Source organism: Aplidium turbinatum, chromosome 5, assembly GCF_918807975.1.
Source record: "Aplidium turbinatum chromosome 5, kaAplTurb1.1, whole genome shotgun sequence".
In the NCBI taxonomy this organism is placed as follows: domain Eukaryota; kingdom Metazoa; phylum Chordata; class Ascidiacea; order Aplousobranchia; family Polyclinidae; genus Aplidium; species Aplidium turbinatum.
The window spans coordinates 23,348,681-23,372,316 of NC_137476.1; the positions used below are offsets into that span (position 1 = coordinate 23,348,681).

Below are 23,636 nucleotides of genomic sequence, written 5' to 3' on the forward strand. Positions count from 1 at the left end.
AGTCCTAGAAATGGGGGTGCTGCGGACGGGCAAAGCCCGGCCGTGTGTCCTTCGAATGCGAATACAACAGCGGGGGGGGAGGGTCTCAGAAAAATTACATTTGATTTGGTGCATCCTGAGCATATTTTAGCCCTAAATTGTGATAAAAGTTTAAGTAAAACTTGACTTATTTAAGAGTTTTGCAAATGCGTAATATTTTGAAGGGGACGATCAACAAACATATGTGAATAACACGTTCTAAATGATAAAAGAGAAAACGCTTGTTTTTTTTCATTACTTACTCCACAAAAAATTCTCCCGTGGCCTATGTCACTTTACATTTTGGATGTAGATACGTTGCTTATTGCATGATATATTAAATTCAAGTATTTTTTTCAAAGGATTGAAAGTAGACCTGTCTTATAAAGTATTCGTTTGTTTTAGTGCATCCCATTTTGAGTTCTTCTCTAACTAAGACTACCGTCATACTAATCAGCGAAAATGTAAATTACTAATTGGTTTATTGCGTAACACTAAACAATGCATAATTCCACAACGTAAAGGCGGATTCCGACTGGAGTCGCTATTGCGCCGTTAGCTGCTTTTGATGTTACCACGACGCCAGACTCTCATCGACTTTTCACACAGCCTTTTAAAACAGCACATCATTTTGCTATTCATTGGCAATTCAAGAAAACTCGGTGCTCTACGACGTCACAATCCAGCGTCTCTTTAGTTGTAACCCTGCGCAAAATATTTCACAGCACGCAGAATTTCCAAACATAATTTACATTTATAGCAGTCAGCGATTCTGTGCACAGAGAACATAAAATACATTTTGGTCGGAAAAAACGCTAAGATATGTGAGAAACTTTTTGTGATAACTTTCGTGGGTGTGCTGCAGCACCGCAACACACACTAGCGAGCCGCCCCTGTAACCGACGATTAACTGCGTAAATCACTTGATCATAAGATGTTTTCAAAAAGTAGGTGCCTAAAAAAGTCTAAACCAGTTAGTCGGCACTCGGCAGTATAGCGACAGCTGAATGTGCAATGCGAATGCATGCGGACATGAGTTTCCACTCTGCGATCTCTGTACATATTGCAGTAAAAGTAAACGATTTCGCTTGCATACATTGAAATACAGCTCTAGTAGCTTAGCTATCATGTATACGTTGTTCAAGGTAGCAGCTTTGATCAAAACCTTGGTGAAAGGCAATATTTCGACAAGAACAATGACGTAGAAAGGCAATGTGCTGTGATAGATTCCGAAATTTTTTGGTGTGCCGAAGATCAAACACCATGGAAAACGCTGGCCTATTAGATGGTCGACAGACTACAGTGCTACATCTGTCAAGTTGTAAATTCCCTTGAAATACTTCAATTCAGCTTCTTTTAATTTGCACTTTTTAAGTTGCTTCAGTTTCAAAATTGGTGTTTTCGACGGTTCAGATCTTGGCTCAACTTTAGGTGTTAGTTGGTGTTTGTTGGTTGGCAATTGCAGTTTAGAATGAACTTCACAATGCAAGACCACGTCTTCATCTTTCATTTTTACACAATTCACCAACAAAATGAGCAGATTCTAATGGGAGTAAATGTGATAATTGATCAGAGTTTTGTGAATAAGTTAAATTCAAAATCATTAAAACTTTCAAAACCTCAATATTCTTAAACTAGACAAAATCCGTTTAAATGATATACAGCAATTGAGAATTTTTCCTCCAAATTTTACCTTGGCAAATTTTCCTGATTTTACGGACTATGGAAGCCGAACGAAATCAGATTGTTGATCATGGTTTGGAAGGTGGCAGCATCTCTAAAAATTTTCCAATAGGACCTCTCTAACTTTTTCTACAAAAACATTTCCACTCAATATTTCAGTAGCCCAACACTTCTACTAAATTAAAATAACTCTCTTTACTTATTCTATCTAGTCTTCTAAATTTGGCTAATACACCACTAAGTGATATATTTTTTGCGACAGAGTTGTCTATTGAAAGATCCCACTACTGCACTGAGTAGTAGGCTAGGCTAAACTGAGAGCATACAAGAAGATGGTCCGCTGTTTGAGGCTTGATGCCACAGATACATCTAACTGGGCCCATGTTATAGCTCCACTTTACCATTGCAGATTAAGTATGACCAACATCGGTTCGGAGTCGATTCAATGTTTTCAACTTTGCCCAAAGCGCTTTGCTTCTGGAAAGACGTATGATGGATCATTTTCGAATTGTTGTTTCAAAGTCTTGTTTCTTTTCGAAGCCTTTGTTTCTTTTTTTGCTGAGGTTGGTGGCTGAACGTGTGTTAGGAAACTTTTTATTTATTTCAACCGGGTCTGTGCAGCAATTTATCCATAGAGAAAGTGTTTTTTATGACATGTTTGCTTTAGCTTTTCTTTACTGTAAATATGTACTTGAATCAACAGTTATTCTGATACCTTTCCAACAAACAACTCTTCTTTATACTAATTGAACGACTGCAGAGGTTGTGTAATAGTAAAACAACCATAAAGTGATTTCTAATCAATCTTACAAACAAAGAATAAATTACTAAATATACAAAACAAGGATTGCCGTTTGGCTATATGAAATTAATCTTTTTAATCCACACTTGTTTTGTACACGTGAAAACAAAAGTTATATGTGCTTATGTAACTCTCACGAAAAGGAACACATTTAACTTTCATTAATTGTTCTTACTGGTTCTTTCAAAAAACGAACAAGTTTCGCCTGTGAAATCGGCAGTAAACTTATGTCACGAAAGCAGAATTAATAAAATACTTGAAAAAGCGTATATATTTGATATTTCAGAGAGCTGTAGAATCGGAGTCGTAGAGTCGGAAGGATTTTGGCATGTCCAGAGTCGGAGTTGTTATAAAAAAGACCGATTCCTACTCTGGCTTGATGCAAAACGATGAACAATACGATTGTTGTTTACAATGCTTTTTTCAACAAAGTTTGTCTTGATCTCTGCATTGCGCTCTTAAACTTTAACCAGAAAACAAAAGTGTTTGTTCTTGCCAGTTTTTGGAAAACTCGTTGTTTCAATTTCGATCGCAATTTAAGTGAAATTGAATTTTAAAAAATGAAAAAAACGTAAACAAACCTATTAACTTTCAAACATCTGGCAAAAGTGAAGCCTGATTCGGCCAGTTATAAATCGAGGAGTCGGAGTCATGTAATTTTCGCCCGACTCCACAGCTCTGATTCTTTTCGTCAAATTCGATCCTTTTATGCATATTTATTATTTTACTAAAGAAAATTGATAAGTTACACCGCGACATACCACAATAAAGGGGAAGTATATTATTAGTTTGGTTAACCGTTTATCCATTAGGGATTATGCTACTTAAGCAAAATTTGACGTTGTAACCAAAGGGCACCCAAAGTGCTCCCGCTGTTTAGCTACCGAAAAACACTAATTTTAGTTTCTTTCCAAACTTAACTGCTGCATTCTTGACCTGACCCATTGAAGATTTTACTATGCATGTTAAAAAGTTGTGCTGAAGAGAATTTAATATTCGAAATCGCGATACACAACAAGATAACTTGATATAATTTGGACTCGTCGTACCTTTTTCTTTACAGGCAGTGCATCCTATGGATCCGTAATTAGGCTTCCCTCTAGCACTAGCTTGCTTGGCGTGCAGTTGTTCTCTTGCGTTATATTGCCTTTTTCATTATTATTGTGAGCTGTTTGAAGCTATTTTTTTTATTATTAATCATATTTTCTTTTTTTATTTGGCAAAAATCTGAAATGCTTTCTGCAAGCAAGTTAATTACATAAGCAAAACGTTAAAAGTTCACTTTGTAATTTTTAAAATATCCAATGTGGCTTAATAATGCTGACTTTTATATTGGGTATTCAAACGGTTTTGTTTGATATTTTGAGAATTGGGCTGCCTTTGTGCTTAGTCCATCTATACGCGCAGAAATCGTGATTTTTGTGAAATTAGAAAATAATTTCGAAATACTTTCGACAAACAAAACTTGATGACGATTTTTTTTCGATCTGCCTATTTTGATAAATCTTGCATATGCCTTTATAATTCGGAAGAACAAAATTTAGGTTACACCACTTACATTTAGTGTAGCCTATATTACGCAACATCAATACCAAAGCGCTGAAATTATAGAGTTTTAGTTTTACAAAACTAACCTTTTTTTTTATTCGTAGTGATGGATTCAAACATAAATTTAGTTTTAAATCCTAAGCTGCTAACAAAAGAATACAATTGTGGAAACTTTTCCACTTGCTGAGAATCAGATTACCAACTGTCACATGACAAGACGATGGTTGCCCATATTGGTAATTACAGTGTTGCATCTCAATGTGTGAATAGAAGGATTAGCAACAGCAAACAATTGTTAACTAGCGTTTGTCTGTTTCAATTCGTTTTATAGATGAAATGCAATGAAAACGGGACCTCATTCTCACATATCAAGTGGCAAAAAATTAAAATATTCGACCTCAGCTTTTGACTAATTGTCGATCTCAGCAAACGCGTTATTTACCGCAGATGGTTACCTCAGTTGTTTACCTTAGTTGTTTACCTCAGCTTCTTTCATCAGTAAAACGAAGTGGGATTGATGATAAAGATTTCCGTATGATACACAATTTATACTACAAGCAGCAAGCCGCTGTCATGCTTCCCGATGGAATCACTGAATGGATGGAAATATCAAGAGGTGTTCGACAGGGCTGTGTCATGAGCCCAGATCTCTTCAATTTGTACAGTGAACTCATCCTTAGAGAACTGAAAGAAATTGATGAAGGAATTAATATAAACGGAAAACTTATAAATAACATTCGATATGCAGATGACACAGTCTTGCTTGCAACGTCACCATGTGGTTTGCAAATTTTACTAGATGCAGTTCAAACATCTAGTGAAACATATGGACTAAAAATAAACATTAACAAAACCAAAACTCAGGAAGTCTCGAAACGTTTTCCTGAACCAACAATTTGCTTGTACTGCAATGATAACAAAATTGAACAGGTTCAAAAATTCAATTATTTGGGCTCAATACTGAATCCAAGCACCCGATGTGAAGAAGAAATAATTAGACGACGCATTGCTTTATCAAACTTAAGTTTCAACACCATAGCAAAAATCTTTAAAGATCGAAAGCTCTCCAAAACCTAAGAATTCGTTTGTTAAAATGCTTTGTTTGGTCAATTTTGATGTACGGATGTGAAACCTGGACGGTAACGGCAAAAACCCGAAAAAAGCTTGAAGCTGCAGAAATGTGGTTTTACCTAAGAATTCTTAAAATTCCATGGACAGCTTTTCGAACCAACAGAGCAGTTCTCCAACAGATGGGCCGGGAGCATCAGATAATGAGATCTTTAGAAATGTGGCAGATGAAGTTCTTGAGTCACATCATAAGGAAAGGCGAACTTGAAGATTTATCTTTAAGTGGAAAAATACTAGGAAAACGATCAAGAGGAGCTCAAAGATTTCACATTTTTGCAGTATTTTCAACCACATATCAAAAACCCTACTAAAATTTGGCAAGACGCACGAGATCGATCAAACTGGAACATCATTGTACATCGAGGGCTGTATCAGCTATGATACCTACAGAAAGAGAGAGACCTCAGATGGGCATTTAAATTGCTGACACTCAGTTGCACAATTTTGCACAATTAAAGAAGAAAATTGATTGAAAACCAACGAAACTTTTTGTTTAAATATTTTCATTGCAAATGTTACCATTCTGTAAAATATGCCTCTAAATCTACAATTATTTATTTACCTTTCCTGCAAACAACCATTCCTTATATTGATTGAACGTCTGCAGACGTTGCATCAATGCAAAAAAAACATTGAGTAAATTTTCCTGAAAGTTTATAAAGAAACAAAAAAAAAAATTAGCAAAACAACACCATGATTGCCGATAACAAATTATTACAAATAAAACACAAAAAAAGAACAAAGCTAGCAACTAAACTCGACTGCAAACTTGCGTCATGAATACAAAATTAACGGAATTGACGAGAAAGCGTGTGTACTTCATGTAGCTATCAGAAAAATTTGTTTCTTTCAGATATATTGTTTTATTTTACAAGAGAAAATTGGGGAGTCACACTGCGACAAAGCACAAAGGGAAATATGTTATTATGTTGATTAACCGTCTATCCATTAATCAAACAAAATTCAATGCTTTATTCGGTTAACCGATACAGTTTTTGTTTGCGAGTTAATGTCATGGTGCATTAAAAATATGATGTGATACCCATGTATTGGTATAGAATTGAAACAGAACGTTGATTCGTTGACAAGGAGTTTCTTTGTTTAAAAAAGTAGTCAATGAGCTGCAATTGCAAAGTTTAAAACTCTTGCAATTGAGTTATAAGGAAGAGAATTTAAGATAAATAATGTTACTTATTAAGTAAGTGAATTAAAACGAGAGTCGACACTTTGTACCTTTTTACCCAGTTTTTAATTTTTTGGTTGCAATTTACAATGCAGTTTTCTCCTAAACCAATGATATGATTTCAATTGGTTTTTAGGTCAATAATAATAATCCTTTGGATTAGATTGCGGTTTGTTTACTCTCTGCTGGAACTTAGTCGCTTTTCACAGCGTGTAGGAACATTTCGCATTTGTTCTTGTTGTTTTCCAGGCTGTAGTTAATTACGAGAACGTCAAAGGAAACAACCCAGACAGCAAAAACAATGATGGAGTTTGCTATCTGGGAAGGTGTTTGAGGTGTAACATAAACAAATAGGAAAAATTGGATTGCGCAAGCCTAAAAAAAAAAGTATTTAAGCAGGAACGACAGATATTTTTAATCAGTTCAAACTGGTTGAGGTTAGTGACTAAGTTGAGCAAAACAAAGTAGATTTTAGATCTGTGGTTAGCGAGTATAGAACGTGATGAAAGCAAGACTTTCAAACTAGGTTTCCAGGTATCGAGATTTTAAAGTTTACGATCACATCTCGCAATAAACTGCAGTGATAGTGGCTACACCACATTCTTTATTTTATGAAGCAGAAAAGTATTTTTTTTATTTTATTGTAAAGCGCTAGTTCATGAAATTTCATTAAACAAGGTCAGGAATGATCAGCGTTGTTTTAGCCAATAACTTGGCAATAAACAATGAGCTCTGTTTCCAGTGCTTCAGCTGATCCTTGTTTTGCAATATTTATCTCAATCGTTTCGTTTCTTTTTTTAATTTTAGGTCTTGATGAATTCGTGACTTTAAAGTGGCAACACGAAGCAAGAAACATTTGACGAACCTGGAAATTTATAGCACTATAGATTTAAACGCTAAGCGAGTCAGTTTGTAACTACCAATGAGACGTTAGAGGCGCTAGAGGGCTGAGTCCAGGTCTCGCATAATTATGTTTGGTGGTTCTGGTTTTGAAGTGCTTGCTCCAAGCATGTTTTCAAGTTTATTTTGTAAAATCAGCAATATTTAGAGAAATGTCACTTCGCCACCAAGCGTTAATTTTGTAAAATTTTACAGTTAATGAGACCATGTTTTCAAATTTAAAATATGAATTTAATTTGTGTGCAATTTTCTAAAAATAATATTTTATCCCTGTCTTTCCCAGGTAACAAATTGAGCTTTCACTTCACTTGGTTTTGAAAATCAAACACAATTTAATTCAGAAAATCTCATTCAGATTGTAAACCGCTTGTTAACAGTCCGATTGGACGTTTTAAAATTTACTTTTCCTCATTTTGTACTGCTGCACCAAGGCCACAAAAAGCTTTTATATCATTATCTTACGCTTGTAGGTACTGCAGAATAGCTACAGAAACGCACAGACGTAAAGAAGTTGAAAAGTGGTTTTAACACGAGCAGAGCTATGTGTACAAGTGACAAATCACTGTATATCCAGACAACCACTTTATCTGGTATACATCTTCACCAGATCTGGTCAGATCCGTACCAGATCTGATCAAGATACGTCAACCTCAGTGACCGGGTCTGCATCAGTGGTTCAAGGCCTCCAGCCCTCCACACAGTGCAGCCTACTGTTTTAATCACATTTCTTGCAAATAATTTAACAATTTCGTTAAGGCTGACCATTCCTTGTTGAAAAACGTTAAGGCTTGACCTGGAGGTCGTGCCTGATTTGTCACATTTTGCAGATTTTTGCGATCATTGCTGTCTGACTGAAACTGTCTAAAAATTAAGTATTTTTTTCCTTTTTTGCTGACTTTTAAAAATATAAAATCTTTGTTGTTTTAACTAGAAATGAGAAAAAAACAGTTAAAAGTTTAGTCAATCTGTTTTCTTGTTTTTTTTGGTAACTTTTGCAGCGTAGGCCTATACTGTAATGATCTAAAAACATGTAAAAAATTCTTCAATCGTAAAAGTCTACTTGCAGGCGAAGCGTGTCCTCTTTTTAGGCGATGAAAATATGGTAGGCCTATTATTCATACATTAACAATTTAAATTTTCTTAAATTCATTTTTAATGAATAAGGCGCTGACAAAACTGCCTTTTCCTTGGCGAAAGCTTTATCAAAATACAATATACTGTAGGCTACAATCCACTGAAAATGTTTTTTTTATTATCTAGGAAAATAAAGATAAATATCTGTAGGCCTAATTCACACTTGAATTGTGATGCTTTTTTTCTTTTGCAGCTTCACTTGTTTATTTTACAAGTTATACCTTGTTATATTTACCTTTGCACAGACAAAAGTGTGACTGCAATAAATATGTACAACAATCGAAGAACTCTGAACGAATACTATGGTCAGCTGCAAAACTCTCTAATATCACCAATGCCGTTGTCAAATCATGTCACAGCGCAACGAAGCACTAGTTCAGGAGGCTATACCGACCCATGTGGGTCATCAAATCCCATCTATACATCAGGTACATTCTCAAATAGGCTACATTTATAACTCAATCTATGATATTTCTGAGATAACAATCCGCTGAAAGATGTTTGAGAGTTAATCCTTATGATTGCGGAATTATCCGGGCAAAAGATTTTGTTATCTCCAACAATGATATTCGAAACACCTGGATGGCTAGTTGCTATATCTAACCATTAAGTGGACTATGTTTCTGGTAGACGTTTCCAGTATCTTTTTTAAACATGGAGCACGCCTTTTAGCAAAACCAAAACAAAATTTAGTGTCGTCATGGCAAAGCGTCATCAAAATGCATATAAACCCATATGACTATAGTGTTACATTAATTACTGCTTTGCAACGCCTTTTAGCAAAACCAAAACAAAATTTAGTGTCGTCATAGCAAAGCGTCATCAAAATGCATATAAATCCATATGACTATAGTGTTACATTAATTACTGCTTTGCAATAGATTTCTTCATTCAAATTTGTATCGTGTAACTAGTTACTTACAATAATCTCATAACCACAATCTCATCTGCAATACAGTATAGCAGTGGTTCCCAACCGGGGTGCCGCGGCACCCTGGGGTGCCAATTGCAATGCTCAAGGGTGCCGCGAGATATTGAGATATTGCAATACTGCGGCCCATTCTTTATCTTAACTTTAACCCGTTAAGTCCGCAATTTATTTATTTCTAACCGAGTTTCAGTGCGTATTAAGTTTCGCGTCTCGTAATCGTTCCCGGCTCCCTTCTGGGGAGTCGCTTAGTGGGAAGGTCGCTAGCGGTAAGTAGATAATTCGCGGTAAGCCTTTGTTTTCTCGCCCAGGAAAAACAGCGTGAAAGAGATTTTGACTCCTTGCTGTTCTTTCCATAAAAACGTTTGAAACGCATCATTATTGGCAGGTTTCGTGATTTTATTTTACGTTTCACGGCGCACAATTGGGTCTCCAAATTAGCGTATTTAGTAGATATCTTCGACCATTTAAATAACGTGAATGTGAAAATGCAGGGCAAAAATGAAACTCTCTTAACTTCAACCGATAAAATGAGAGCACTGAAAAAAAATGCAAATGTGGTCCTTAAAAGTGGAGAACGGAAAGTTTGACATGCTTTCACATTTCTCTGAAATGAAGAACAAAGAAGTTGTCTCATTAATAACTCAGCACCTAAAATAATTGGAAGAAAAAATTGAGTATTTTCCCAGCTTGTCCACGGAAAATTACGCATAAGTAAGAAATCCATTTTTACTGGACTCTCACATTGTTTTGAATCTTAAAGAAGAAGAAGTTTGTGGCAATGGAAATTTTAAGCTTATGCACAATTGCACAAGCAAATGCCTCTCGACGAGTCCTGGGTAAAAATTCAAAATGAATATCCTTGCGTTGAAAAGAAAGCTATTGTGCTTTTGCTGTAGTTTATCACGTCATAGCCTACCGATGTGAGAGTGGATTTTCCGTATTATCGAACATAAAAACTAAAAAACGAGAACGACTGCTCACAGTCGAGGAAGAAATGAGGATGACTTTATCGAATGTGCCCCCAGATATAGGACTTTGTGCAAGAAGTCAAGCCCAAATTTCACACTGACTTTTGAATAAATACATTTATTTACGCGCACTATAGCCTACTGTACAACTCATTCTGTGTTATTTCATACAATTATTTGAAATACAGAAACCTCATAAAATTGATCCAGCTTTGCCAGGGTGCCGCAAACTATTTATCTCTTTGATAGGGTGCCGCAAGGTCAAAAAGGTTGGGAACCACTGCAGTATAGGGCCTAGGCAAAAGAGAAACGAGAAGTTCCTTCACCCAATTTGATTGTAAGGCGTTGTCCACTATTTTGATTGAAATTGCAATTTGAAATTATTTGAAACCATTTTGGTGTCCATTTTCAAACATACCATTCATTGTCTGCCGAGATATAGGCTATCCAGGTGTCTTCGTTGGTCATAAAAGCTGTGGAATTTGAAATGAAAGCAGAAACACAAGATCATTTTACAAGTGGTGTTCTTTTTTGTGCAGGCACTTCAACATCTAAAACAAATCCTAGAAAGATACTAGAAAAATGCATACCCGTTGTGGATGCCAAACAAGATCCAAGTAAGCTTGGTAAGATCTGTTGTATGACTATGTGGTGAGCAAGAAGCAATAGTCACATGTTTGCATGCATTATTTTCACAAAAATACTGAAGATAGTTACATAACTGGTGCTTAAAGAAAGAAGAAGGTAGGCTACTTAAAATAGCCTTCTGGTCGTGGAATTGTGCTTATGTAATATTTTGGATAAAATATCTTTTGGACTAAAAGATAATAGGCCTAGGTATCAATTGGAAAACATCTGCTGTTCTGCTAAACTGTTATCTGTCGTTTGTTAAACTTGGCGCCATTATGGGTTTCACTTGGAGGCAGATATTTAACTGGACTAAACCCTTTTTGTGTCCATCTGTAAGTGCCTCTCTCGACATACTCGCGTGTCTTTGGTGAGTGTCGAACTGGTGGATTTAAAATGAAACTAGAAACACTAGATCAGCTTTATAAGTGGTGTTCTTTTATTTTTATCTACTTTAGATACGTTTCAAACCGAACTTGATATTAGACAAGCATTTGCCGAAAAAGTTCGTGGAACCATGTACAATTGCAAACCACAGAGCCGCATGTCCATCAAGTCTGAAGAAGCCACCCTACGAAAGGATCTTCACACTGAGGCTGTAAAAAAAGACCTGAGTACGTTAAATATTTTGATGATTATGTAATCCTCAATAGGCTACTTAATTAGCTAACGTTAGCTTGTATTATTTTCACAATCACAAACATATTGACAACATTTAAAAAAAACGACTGTCATCATGCGATGTATGTGTCTGGGACAGTCGTCGGACGACTCGGCATGCGACAACTCAGCAAGTGCTTCAACTCAGCAAGTACATTTCATCTATTATCCAAGTCAGCAAATGAGATTTTCATCTAGCATCGAACTTGCTTGGTCATCGCTTGCTATATTGATTTTGCTGACTTGTGACATGCCAAATTTCGGCTTACTCACTGCTCAGTTTTATCACCAGCCAATTTCGGCCACTTGTTGAACGTTGCGTTAGTGCTTTTTACTTTTACTGGGCTTTCTTGGTTTTGAAAATCAAACATAATTTGATTGAGAAAATCTCATTCTGACTCTAAACCGCTTGTTAACAGTATAGACAAACCACTGTATATCCAGACAACCACTTTATCTGGTATACACCTTCACCAGATCTGGTCAGATCCGTACCAGATCTGATCAAGATATGTATCAGATAAACTTGTTGTCAGGGTAGTTACCAAGTTTTGCTACAATAATTACGAACTACTCACAGTTACACGGAGGGGCGACGTAATCAAGCGCAAGTGACTCGGTGCAATGCACTAACTCTAAAATAATAACGAATACGCAAAACTAACGTCACTGAATTGTATCACATTTCGAGTTAGCAAAACGTTTAAAAAAATACATATAGCCTAAATTTTCAGTCAGACAGTAGCAGCAGCCATAGTTCTAATCTGCAAAATGTAACACATCAGGCCAAACGTCCAGGTAGCTACAGGCAGGCTAACAATGTTTTTGCATAAAGTTTGTGGATTGAATGTACAAAAAACGAAACACTAGTTAAGCATTTTTTATTTTAAATATTTTCAATTATCACATGACCTTTCTGAAAAAAGCCAGTATTGCAAATTGTCAAAATATTAAAAGTGCGGCTGGTTTATGCTTTTAATATTTTGAGTTAGCCTGAACTAGTTCTAGAAGAATAAATGAAATAATAAAGGTAAAGGCCACCAACTTCTGTTTTGACTTCTCGAGTTCTCGATGTTAAGAATAATAAAACACACAAAGATCTATAAATTGGGATGCAGCCTATACACTATAGTCAAAATATCTAGGCATGTTTAGCACTGCTTGGTAAAACGCTAATAGAAAGGCTCATATGGGATTGTACTTATGTAATATTTTGGATAAAATATCTTTTTGACCGAAAGATAATAGATATCAACTTGAAAAAATCTGCTGTTCTGCCAAACCATTATCTGTTGTTTGTTAAACTTGGTGCCATTATGGAATTTACTTGGAGGCAGATATTTAACTGGACTAAACCCTTTTTGTGTGTATCTTTAAGTGTCTCTCTTGACACACTCGCGTGTCTTTGGTGAGTGTCGAACTGGTGGATTTACATTAAACTAGAAACACTAGATCATCTTTATAAGGGGTGTTTTTTTTTTTATCTACTATAGACACATTTCAAGCCGAACTTGATATTCGACAAGCATTTGCCGAAAAAGTTCGTGGAACCATGTACAATTGCAAACCACAGAGCCGCATGTCCATCAAGTCGGAAGAAGCCACCCTACGAAAGCATCTTCACACTGAGGCTGTAAAAAAAGACCTGAGTACGTTAAATATTTTGATGATTATGTAATCCTCAATAGGCTACTTAATTAGCTAACGTTAGCTTGCATTATTTTCACAATCACAAACATAGTGACAACATTTAAAAAAAAACGACTGTCATCATGCGATGTATGTGTCTGGGATAGTCGTCGGACAACTCGGCATGCGACAACTCAGCAAGTGCTTCAACTCAGCAAGTAGGCTACATTTCATTTATTATTATCCAAGTCAGCAAATGAGATTTTCATCTAGCATCGAACTTGCTTGGTCATCGCTTGCTAAATTGATTTTGCTGACTTGTTTCAGTGCAGTGCTGGATTAATGCTACTGCAGACGTAGAGGTGGTTTTTAGCACGGGGCCTCCCGATCTAAAAGTGCCCCGGGGCCTCCATCGGCTAAATCCGGCCCTGCGTCGGAAGGCGTACACCGATGCATAGCGCTCAAGTCCGCTTTCCCGCAATGCAGGATAAAGATATGACAAACAAACAACCACAAGTGATAAACCACTCTATATCCAGACAACCACTTTCTTTGGTATACACCTTCACCAGATCTGGTCAGATCCGTACCAGATCTGATCAAGATATGTATCAGATAAACTGGTTGTCTGGGTAGTTACCAAGTTTTGCTACAGCAATTACGAACTATTCACAGTTACACGGAGGGGCTACGTAATCAAGCGCACGTGACTCGGTGCAATGCACTAACGCTAAAATAATAACTATTACGCAAAACTAACGTCACTGAACTGTATCACATTACTCAGTTGCGCCTCTATACGGCTGCATTGACACTGTCTGCTTTATAAAGTGCTGAGGAGCAACGCATTCTGCGTTGGATACAGCGCTATTTAAAAACTAACATTATTATTACGGGTTAGCAAAACGTTTAAAGAAATACATATAAAATTTCAGTCAGACAGTAGCAGTAGCAGCCGTATTTCTAATCTGCTAAATGTAACACATCAGGCCATACGTCCAGGTAGCTACAGGCAAGCTAACAATGTTTTTGCATAAAGTTTGTGGATTGAATGTACAGAAAACGAAACACTAGTAAAGCATTTTTTATTTTCAATATTTTCAATTATCACATGACCTTTCTGAAAAAAGCCAGTATTGCAAATTATCAAAATATTAAAAGTGCGGCTGGTTTATGCTTTTAATATTTTGTGCTAGCCTGAACTAGTTCCAGAAGGATCAATGAAATAATAAAGGAAAAACTAAAGCCCACCAACTTCTGTTCTGATTTCTCGATATAAAGAATAATAAAGCATATGAAAATCTACGCATTGGGATGCAGCCTATACACCACAGTCAAAATATCTAGGCATGTTTAGCACTGCTTGGTAAAGCGCCAATAGAAAGGCTCATATGGGGTTGTACTTATGTAATATTTTGGATCAAAATAACTTTGTGACCGAAAGATAATAGATATCAACTTGAAAAAATCTGCTGTTCTGCCAAACCATTATCTGTTGTTTGTTAAACTTGGTGCCATTGTGGGATTTACTTGGAGGCAGATATTTAACTGGACTAAACCCTTTTGTGTCCATCTGTAAGTGCCTCTCTCGACACACTTGCGTGTCTTTGGTGAGTGTCGAACTGGCGGATTTAAATAAAACTAGAAACACTGGATCATCTTTTTAACGATGTCCTTTTTTATCTACTTTAGACACATTTCAAGCCGAACCTGATTTTAAACAAGTATTTTCCGAAAAAATTGGAGAAACCATGTACTATTACACACCACAGACCCGCATGTACATCAAGTCGGAAGAAGCCACCCTGCGAAAGGATCTGCTCACTGAGGCTGTAAAAAAAGACCTGAGTACGTTAAATACTTTGATGATTATGTAATCCTCAATAAGCTACTTAATTAGCTAACGTTAGCTTCTACTAATTTCACAATCACAAACATAGTGACAACATTTAAAAAAAAAGGACTGTCATCATGCAATGTATGTGTCTAGGATAGTCGTCGGACAACTCGGCATGCGACAACTCAGCAAGTGCTTCAACTCAGCAAGTACATTTCATCTATTATTATCCAAGTCAGCAAATGAGATTTTCATCTAGCATCGAACTTGCTTGGTCATCGCTTGCTAAACTGATTTTGCTGACTTGTGACATGCCAAATTTCGGCTTGCTCAGTTTTATCACTAGCCAATTTCAGCCACTTGTTGAATGTTGCGTTAGTGTCATGGCGCTATGGTTTGTGCAGTAGACTGAGTATAGAAATGCCTTTAAAGACTAACCTGGATATTCTTTATAAAAATCATTGCATTCACTCAGGTATACCGAAGAAAGTTCGCAATTATCATAGCGTGTTTCCACTTGAGTCCACATTTGACTTGCCTCTTCAAGAGCCAACTTTATTTCAATTTGTGACCTCCTGCTACAAAGCTATCAACTACAAGGATGGAATTTCTCGCTGTCTTCGTAGGATACATGGTATGTATATACAGCAAGTATATTTATGTTGGTATATACACAACAAACACACATATGCTATAACTTGTGAGGATTTTCGTTAGGTTACAGCAATGTAAAGTTCAAACATTTTTAAGGTGTTTGAAAAATTCATTATTCATTCGATCTTTAATTAAAAATAGGAACTATGGGTTCTTGTATTTTCGCTCATAGAACAAACAAATAGTGCAATCAATTTGAGAATCATTATAAACTTTCATTTCAAGTGTAAATTCTGGCGACATCGCGAGAAAAAATAACTTGTATAAAACACAAAATGTTCTTTTATGTTTTATATAGTAAATACTTTTTCCTTGGAGTGATTTCAATAAACAACCGTTGATTCAACGTAAACTGATCTCTATTGTGTTTAGGACTTCACCGAGTTGACGCAAAGTGTATGACTCTGGTTGAGAAGTGGAAGAAACTGCAACACCCAAATATTGTCCAACTGCGAGAATTTTTTACCTCAAACGCATTCTTAGAGAACTGTATGTCACCAATAGTAGTTAATATTAAAATATCGTGTTTCGTACTCTCACTGTTGCATTTATTAACCTGGTTACAACTTCGCTAAACTTCAAAAGTGGGTAAAACTTGATCAATTGAGACGTATAAGCGTGTCACATGCGATTATTTCACTTTTGCTTTCTTCATAAAGTTTGTTTGCATATATTTCTCTTTATATAAATTAATACTAATAGTAGCGAGTGCAGGCATTTCTTTGTTTTTGATGCGCAAAGAAAACAAAGTAAAAAATTGATGAGCCGCATTTCAATACATTTAATATTTGTCCAGCTTTCATATTCGCACACGATTACATTTCTGGAGCCGAAACATTGATGGAGAAGCATTTCCCAAACGAAAACAAAAGTCTTGCATCAAACTGGAATGGAGAATCCGTGAAGCAAAATGCTGGTTAGTGTCGATATCCTTTCCGAATATTAAATCGACGACATGAATAAGAAATAATAAATAAATCCTCAAATATTGTATCACTTAGATCAAGTCGGCCCGTCTAACTTTAACATTATCACATTGTTTATTATTTAACAAATTGATCATGATTGATCATCTGTGACCTCCCTTATAAACACCTCTATTTTGTTTTATCTTTGTTCTGTTAATAATTCCGGGATACTTTTGTTACTGTAGTTTGCTTGATGTTGTCAAAATGTTTCAGTTTCTATCGTATTCTAGTTTTCTTTGCACCATTCCAGTAAAAAAATTTCCAATAAGTTGCTTCTTGCAATGTGTCCGAAGTATCGCAGTAAGGTAACGTCGTTGGGTAACGATTTTGTTGGCGTTTCTTTCCTTCCAGGTAATAGGAAATAGCTTCCTTTGCCACAACAATTCAAAAGTCTATTTAAATGTTTTAATGTAATTTATAAGCAGATAAAACAAGAAAGTTTTGAGGGAGAGCACCGAAATTTCAACAAAAAAGAACAGATAATGTAAATGTTGAGGTCCGAAGAAGCAAATAGTTTGCTAAGGAGTCATGTGTTCATTTCAAGAATAGGCTACTAATAACACTACTAATCCATGTGTCAACTTCAGCGACTATTAATGTATCGCTTTATCTTTCAATTCGTTAAAATTTTACTCTTGATAGTTGATCTAACAATCTTTCACATATTATCCAGACTTACTTCATGAAAACCTGATATGGACATATGTGATACAGCTCAGCTCTGCACTAGAATGCATCCATTCCGCTGGTCTTGCTTGTCGAGTGCTGGACCTAACAAAGATCTTAGTAACGGACGAGTCAAGGTATGTGAATCAAATTAATTTTTGCTCTTTGAAACCAACAACATGCATTTATTATTAAGATGTTCCTCTCAGAATACAAGTATCAACAGACAAGTTTTTCTTCAAACATATTGAATCAATATTTCCAGGCACAAGAAATACATAAGAACTATACAACAAAAGTAAAGAAAAAAAATAATGCAAATGGTTTGCTTGAAAATAGGTTTCTTTTATCATTTTATATATTACTGAAAAAGTGCTTTTTCGTACAGACAAACAACATCAAGGTTGTTTGCCTCTTTTCATTTCACATTTCTTTCAGGTTACGAATCAATGGAGTCGGTGTGTTTGAGGTTTTGGACAATGACTGTTCCAATCCCAGACTACCAGCATGTATTCTGAAATACCAGCAAGAAGACATGATTTCACTTGGAAAGGTGAATTTATGACTTTTTTTTTTTCATTGGAAATTTTAATCAACTGATAAACTCTTTTCATTCTGCCTACAGTTTATGTGATGACGTTCAATCTCGTGACAATTTGTTTACTAGGAAGTTAATTAAAAAGAATTTTACAGCTGAAGAATTTTGACATAACTAATCTGAAACCTTATTGACATAACTGTGGCGCTCAGCGTGTCTCGACATAGATTCTTTTTGTCACGAGGAAAACTGAAGTTTGTTTCTGGTTCCAGTGTAACCCAATTAATGTGCTACAAGATTACAAGTCAGTGTTGAGCCATACCAATTAGTGTTGAGCCATTCAAGCCATACTTAAATGCAAATATTTTAAGTTTGCAAAATAAAATTGAACATAAGAATGGTACACTGAATTAACAGTTATATTGTTTTATACATTGTCAGATTGTGCTAGCTCTCGCCTGTAATTCTGTTGCGCCGTTTGAACAAGAAAATATGCAAAAGGCAATAACTTTTGTCGGCATGAATTATTCTTCAGATCTGTATAAGCTCATCAAGTAAGTGGTGGATTTTATTTGCTTGCATTAGTGAGTAATAATGTAACCGTTTTGCGCCACGTAGCCGACTATTTTATCAGAAAGTGATAGTGATCTGATGTGTGAAATACATAAAAAAATCTCATTTTGAATATTTGGCCACTTTTCACTGTAGGCCTATTCAATTTCTTTGTCATGGTTTGGCTGAAAATATTAGATCTGACAACCTTTTGAACTTATGCCAGCATTTCCTTTGCTACAAGATTGGAAGCATGCCTCATATATCTTGTGCACTCTTGTGACTTGGAGACATTAGATTTATAAATAGCCTGTCATACTTTGGGTTTCAACTTTTTAAGTCGTTGAATCTGACAAACCACTGTCTTCTGCTCGCAGATACCTCACGATACCTCAACAGAAGATGCTTAAAGTGGACATATTGATATATTTCATCGGGAGCAGGTTCTATTCTCATCCAAGTATTTCGACGATCAGAGATGGTGTGAAAGATGATCAATGCACGGAAGTGGGTGTTTGATTAGTTTATATAAATGTGTAGGCTACAATATGAACCGATGCATAAATTAATGTAGGCCTACAAATAATCTTAACTCAGTGTCGCAGCTAGAAAGAAAATTTTAAAAGGGAAAAAGCAACTGTTGGCGAGGCAAAAATCATGCAGCATGAATTATAATGGCAGTGAAATATATTTTTGAGGAGGTAAGTTAAAATTGGAGGGATTACTCTCCAAGCCCCCTGTGGTTACGACCCTGCGTCAGTTAGGCTACATACAAAGGAGCCCATGGAGTCCCAAACGTTTCATAATTAGTTTCGTGTATTTGCAATTGACATCTTGGTTTTCATCAACGAGAAAAACTGAAAGGAGAAATATATTTTTAATTATAATTATTTGCTGATACGACGTTAAGATCTAATGAAATAGCTATTTGTGCAATATGTGAAAATGTATGCAATCTGCACCGATAATATGATATTATATATGTTGTAATTTTAGAAAGCGGAGAATGGACGGTTATTTAGAATATTAAGCAAGCTTGAAATGCTCACCGAACGGTCGGAGTGTAACACAGAGATGGACTCATTCGATACAGGAGACATGTTCCTGATGAAACTCTTTCTAGATCACTTGCTCTTTGGAGTCACAGATGCTGAAGAGCCCCCGATTGATTCGTCTCATATCATACAGTGTCTGAAGAAGGTAAGCTTATAGCATTTGGAACTGTTGCTTGACTTTGAAAATTTAAGATAACATTTTCTAAGTTATGTAGAAACTATGCAAGCTTTTATAGAAACGCAGAAGATTGAGTTTTGCTTTTACCTGCATGATCGTTGTTTGCTTTACAAATGTAGATACAAACAAACTGTTTTAGTCTGATACTACAGGTTCGCCGTGGTAGTAGCGGCTTGCACCAGCTTTTGAAACACAGTTCCTATGTGCAATGACGAATGGAAACCTATTTCAGAATATTTTGGCAGCATTAAATTAATTCAATCCATCTCAATAACTTAGTGAATAAAAACTAGGTTGTGTAATCAAAGCTTTCATATCATGAGGCAATGATGATTAAACTCTAGTCAAAACCCTACATGTACTGGAAATGCGCCAAAAGATGGTTAAAATTTACAGTGAATGGAATAAATCAGCCTGAATTATTATAATGCTACTGTACACGTACATGTACACTACTACACGGGGGGCCCCCCGATGTAAAAGTGCTCCGGGCCCCCCATCAGCTAAATCCGGCCCTGAAATCAGCCAGAATTATTATTATGAACAAATGGATGTTTAAGTCTTGATACAAACCTGCTAACATTAAATTTTCAAAGAAGCTCCTCTGTTTGATAATAATGATTCTAACAATCAATAGATCAGGTTCAAGGCCGTGGTGGTATTTTTCTCAATTCTGGATTGATACAACGTTATTGTTTAGCTTGACGGGGGCATGCCGGAAAAGATTCGCCTAATGTCACGTGATGAGCAGAATGTCTTTGTGGTGTCGTATGCGGAGCTCAAGGAAACCTTCACAAAGTCCTTCAATAAATTTATGTCCTACCAGGAGTACAAGGATTGTGATGTTTATCCAACGACGAACTGTACTTTGCGTGCAATTTGAACTAGAAACCGTATGCAGCATACTCTTCCAACGAGTATGGATTTATTTTTACTTATTTTTGTGTTGCTCATTGTTGCAATCTGTGAAACGCTGCTAATGCTTGTGTTACCGGTACCATGAATATTTTTAAGGCTTCACGTTTGTGTTGAGGAGTAGTGGACTACTTAGCTATGAAGCCTATACTTAGTTTACTATTTATCTCTTGATGTGTTTGCTTGCTGATGTAGTGATTGAGCAACTTTTAAATCCAATACTATAATTAACACTGTCTGTGTCACTGATTACAACTTTAAAATGTTGTTTGAAGATGGTAGAGGCTTGATCAACTCGACAAACCTCCAGGTTTTAACAAAATACGTTTATTGCATATCCGGCATGTTGTTTTTCATTTTTGCAATATGGCTATAATTTTGTGCATTCGATTATTTCTCTAGACTCTGGGGGTCTACAGCGAATTCTATTTTTAAAATATATCACGTACCGTACACATTGTTTGCCATATTTGAACTGGTTTTCAACAATTAAATAACATTGAAAATTGAATGAGGCTGTTCACCAGGCATTAAATTAAATGATATGAGATGTTCTACTGGTGCAAATTAAGCTAAACTATCACAAGATGTATACAGTGACAATCTGCTTTTATTCCGACGTTTCGTCAATCAGACACGACTGACTTCTTCAGGGGGCTAGACCAGGTAGTGACTACCTGTCTAGCATGGCAAAACACAGGACATATTGCTGAAAACAACTAAACATGCAAAATGTCTTGTTGTTATTTAAGTTTCTTGTTGATCGCAATTAAGTCCCCCTTTTTTCTAACTTATTTCAAACTTTGCGCGCGATAAGTTTTTGTCCAGAAGTTGAATTTTCATTTTGCATGTTTAGTTGTTTTCAGCAATATGTCCTGTGTTTTGCCATGCTAGACAGGTAGTCACTACCTGGTCTAGCCCCCTGAAGAAGTCAGTCGTGTCTGATTGACGAAACGTCGGAATAAAAGCAGATTGTCACTGTATACATCTTGTGATAGTTTAGCTTAATTTGCACCAGTAGAACATCTCATATCATTTAATTAAATAACATATTACTGCAACTACATGGTGTGCGACTATTGTTCATAGCTGACATATTGTGACTGATTTCGTCTTATGGCTTAATGTCGATGGTCTATAGCAGAGCTTCCCAAGCTGCGTGCCGCAAGATAGTCGCAAGTGTGCCTTAAGACTAATGACTTGAATTGAATGTTGCAGCGGTTGCAGTCACAGCGCAAAGCTGCAAAATGTCAAATTTGTTTGGAAGATAGCATTTGGTTTCTTGTTACAGTAGGTCACTATCAAGACGGACTATATAGTCCGTCTTGGTCACTATGAATAGCCGACCAGTGGCGGCTGGTGAGTCCTAGAAATGGGGGTGCTGCGGACGGGCAAAGCCCGGCCGTGTGTCCTTCGAATGCGAATACAACAGCGGGGGGGGGGGGGGGGTCTCAGAAAAATTACATTTGATTTGGTGCATTCTGAGCATATCTTAGCCCTAAATTGTGATAAAAGTTTAAGTAAAACTTGACTTATTTCAGAGTATCGCAAATGCGTAATATTTTGAAGGGGACGATCAACAAACATATGTAAATAACACGTTCTAAATGATAAAAGAGAAAACGCTTGTTTTTTTTCATTACTTACTCCACAAAAAATTCTCCCGTGGCCTATGTCACTTTACATTTTGGGTGTAGATACGTTGCTTATTGCATGATATATTAAATTCAAGTGTTTTTTTCAAAGGATTGGAAGTAGACCTGTCTTATAAAGTATCAGTTTTTTTAGTGCCTCCCATTTTGGGTTCTTCTCTAACTAAGACTACCGTCATACTAATCAGCGAAAATGTAAATTACTAATTGGTTTATTGCGTAACACCAAACAATGCGTAAGTCCACAACGTAAAGGCGGATTCCAACTGGAGTCGCTATTGCGCCGTTAGCTGCTTTTGACGTTACCACGACGCCAGACTCTCATCGACTTTTCACACAGCCTTTTAAAACAGCACATCGTTTTGCTATTCATTGGCAATTCAAGAAAACTCGGTGCTCTACGACGTCACAATCCAGCGTCTCTTTAGTTGTAACCTTGCGCAAAATATTTCACAGCACGCAGAATTTCCAAATATAATTTACATTTATAGCAGTCCGCAATTCTGTGAACAGAGAACATAAAATACATTTTGGTCGGAAAAAACGCTAAGATATGTGAGAAACTTTTTGTGATAACTTTCGTGGGTGTGCTGCAGCACCGCAGCACACACTAGCGAGCCGTCCCTGTAACCGACGATTAACTGCATAAATCACTTGATAATAAGATGTTTTCAAAAAGTAGGTGCCTAAAAAAGTCTAAACCAGTTAGTCGGCACTCGGCAGTATAGCGATAATTGAATGTGCAATGCGAATGCATGCGGACATGAGTTTCCACTCTGCGATCTCTGTACATATTGCAGTAAAAGTAAACGATTTCGCTTGCATACATTGAAATACAGCTCAAGTAGCTTAGCTATCATGTATACGTTGTTCAAGGTAGCAGCTTTGATCAAAACCTTGGTGAAAGGCAATATTTCGACAAGAACAATGACGTAGAAAGGCAATGTGCTGTGATAGATTTCGAAATTTTTTGATGTGCCGAAGATCAAACACCATGGAAAACGCTAGCCTATTAGATGGTCTACAGACTACAGTGCTACATCTGTCAAGTTGTAAATTCCCTTGAAATACTTCAATTCAGCTTCTTTTAATTTGCACTTTTTAAGTTGTTTCAGTTTCAAAATTGGTGTTTTCGACGGTTCAGATCTTGGCTCAACTTTAGGTGTTAGTTGGTGTTTGTTGGTTGGCAATTGCAGTTTAGAATGAACTTCACAATGCAAGACCACGTCTTCATCTTTCATTTTTACACAATTCACCAACAAAATGAGCAGATTCTAATGGGAGTAAATGTGATAATTGATCAGAGTTTTGTGAATAAGTTAAATTCAAAATGATTAAAACTTTCAAAACCTCAATATTCTTAAACTAGACAAAATCCGTTTAAATGATATATAGCAATTGAGAATTTTT

At 36.3% G+C, this 23,636-nt stretch overlaps 1 protein-coding gene across 1 annotated transcript; it reads left to right on the forward strand.

Annotated features, from left to right (window-relative positions):
* The first annotated feature begins 4,585 nt into the window (after nucleotides 1-4,585).
* LOC145771041 (PAN2-PAN3 deadenylation complex subunit Pan3-like) lies at nucleotides 4,586-20,542 on the forward strand. The gene is made up of 12 exons (XM_082582784.1): nucleotides 4,586-4,832; nucleotides 8,642-8,824; nucleotides 10,835-10,912; nucleotides 15,524-15,682; nucleotides 16,075-16,191; nucleotides 16,499-16,618; nucleotides 17,344-17,473; nucleotides 17,775-17,889; nucleotides 18,316-18,428; nucleotides 18,804-18,933; nucleotides 19,423-19,626; nucleotides 20,360-20,542. The coding sequence occupies exons 1-12, from the start codon at nucleotides 4,586-4,588 to the stop codon at nucleotides 20,540-20,542; spliced, it is 1,779 nt and encodes a 592-aa protein (XP_082438910.1).
* Nucleotides 20,543-23,636: the final 3,094 nt, after the last annotated feature.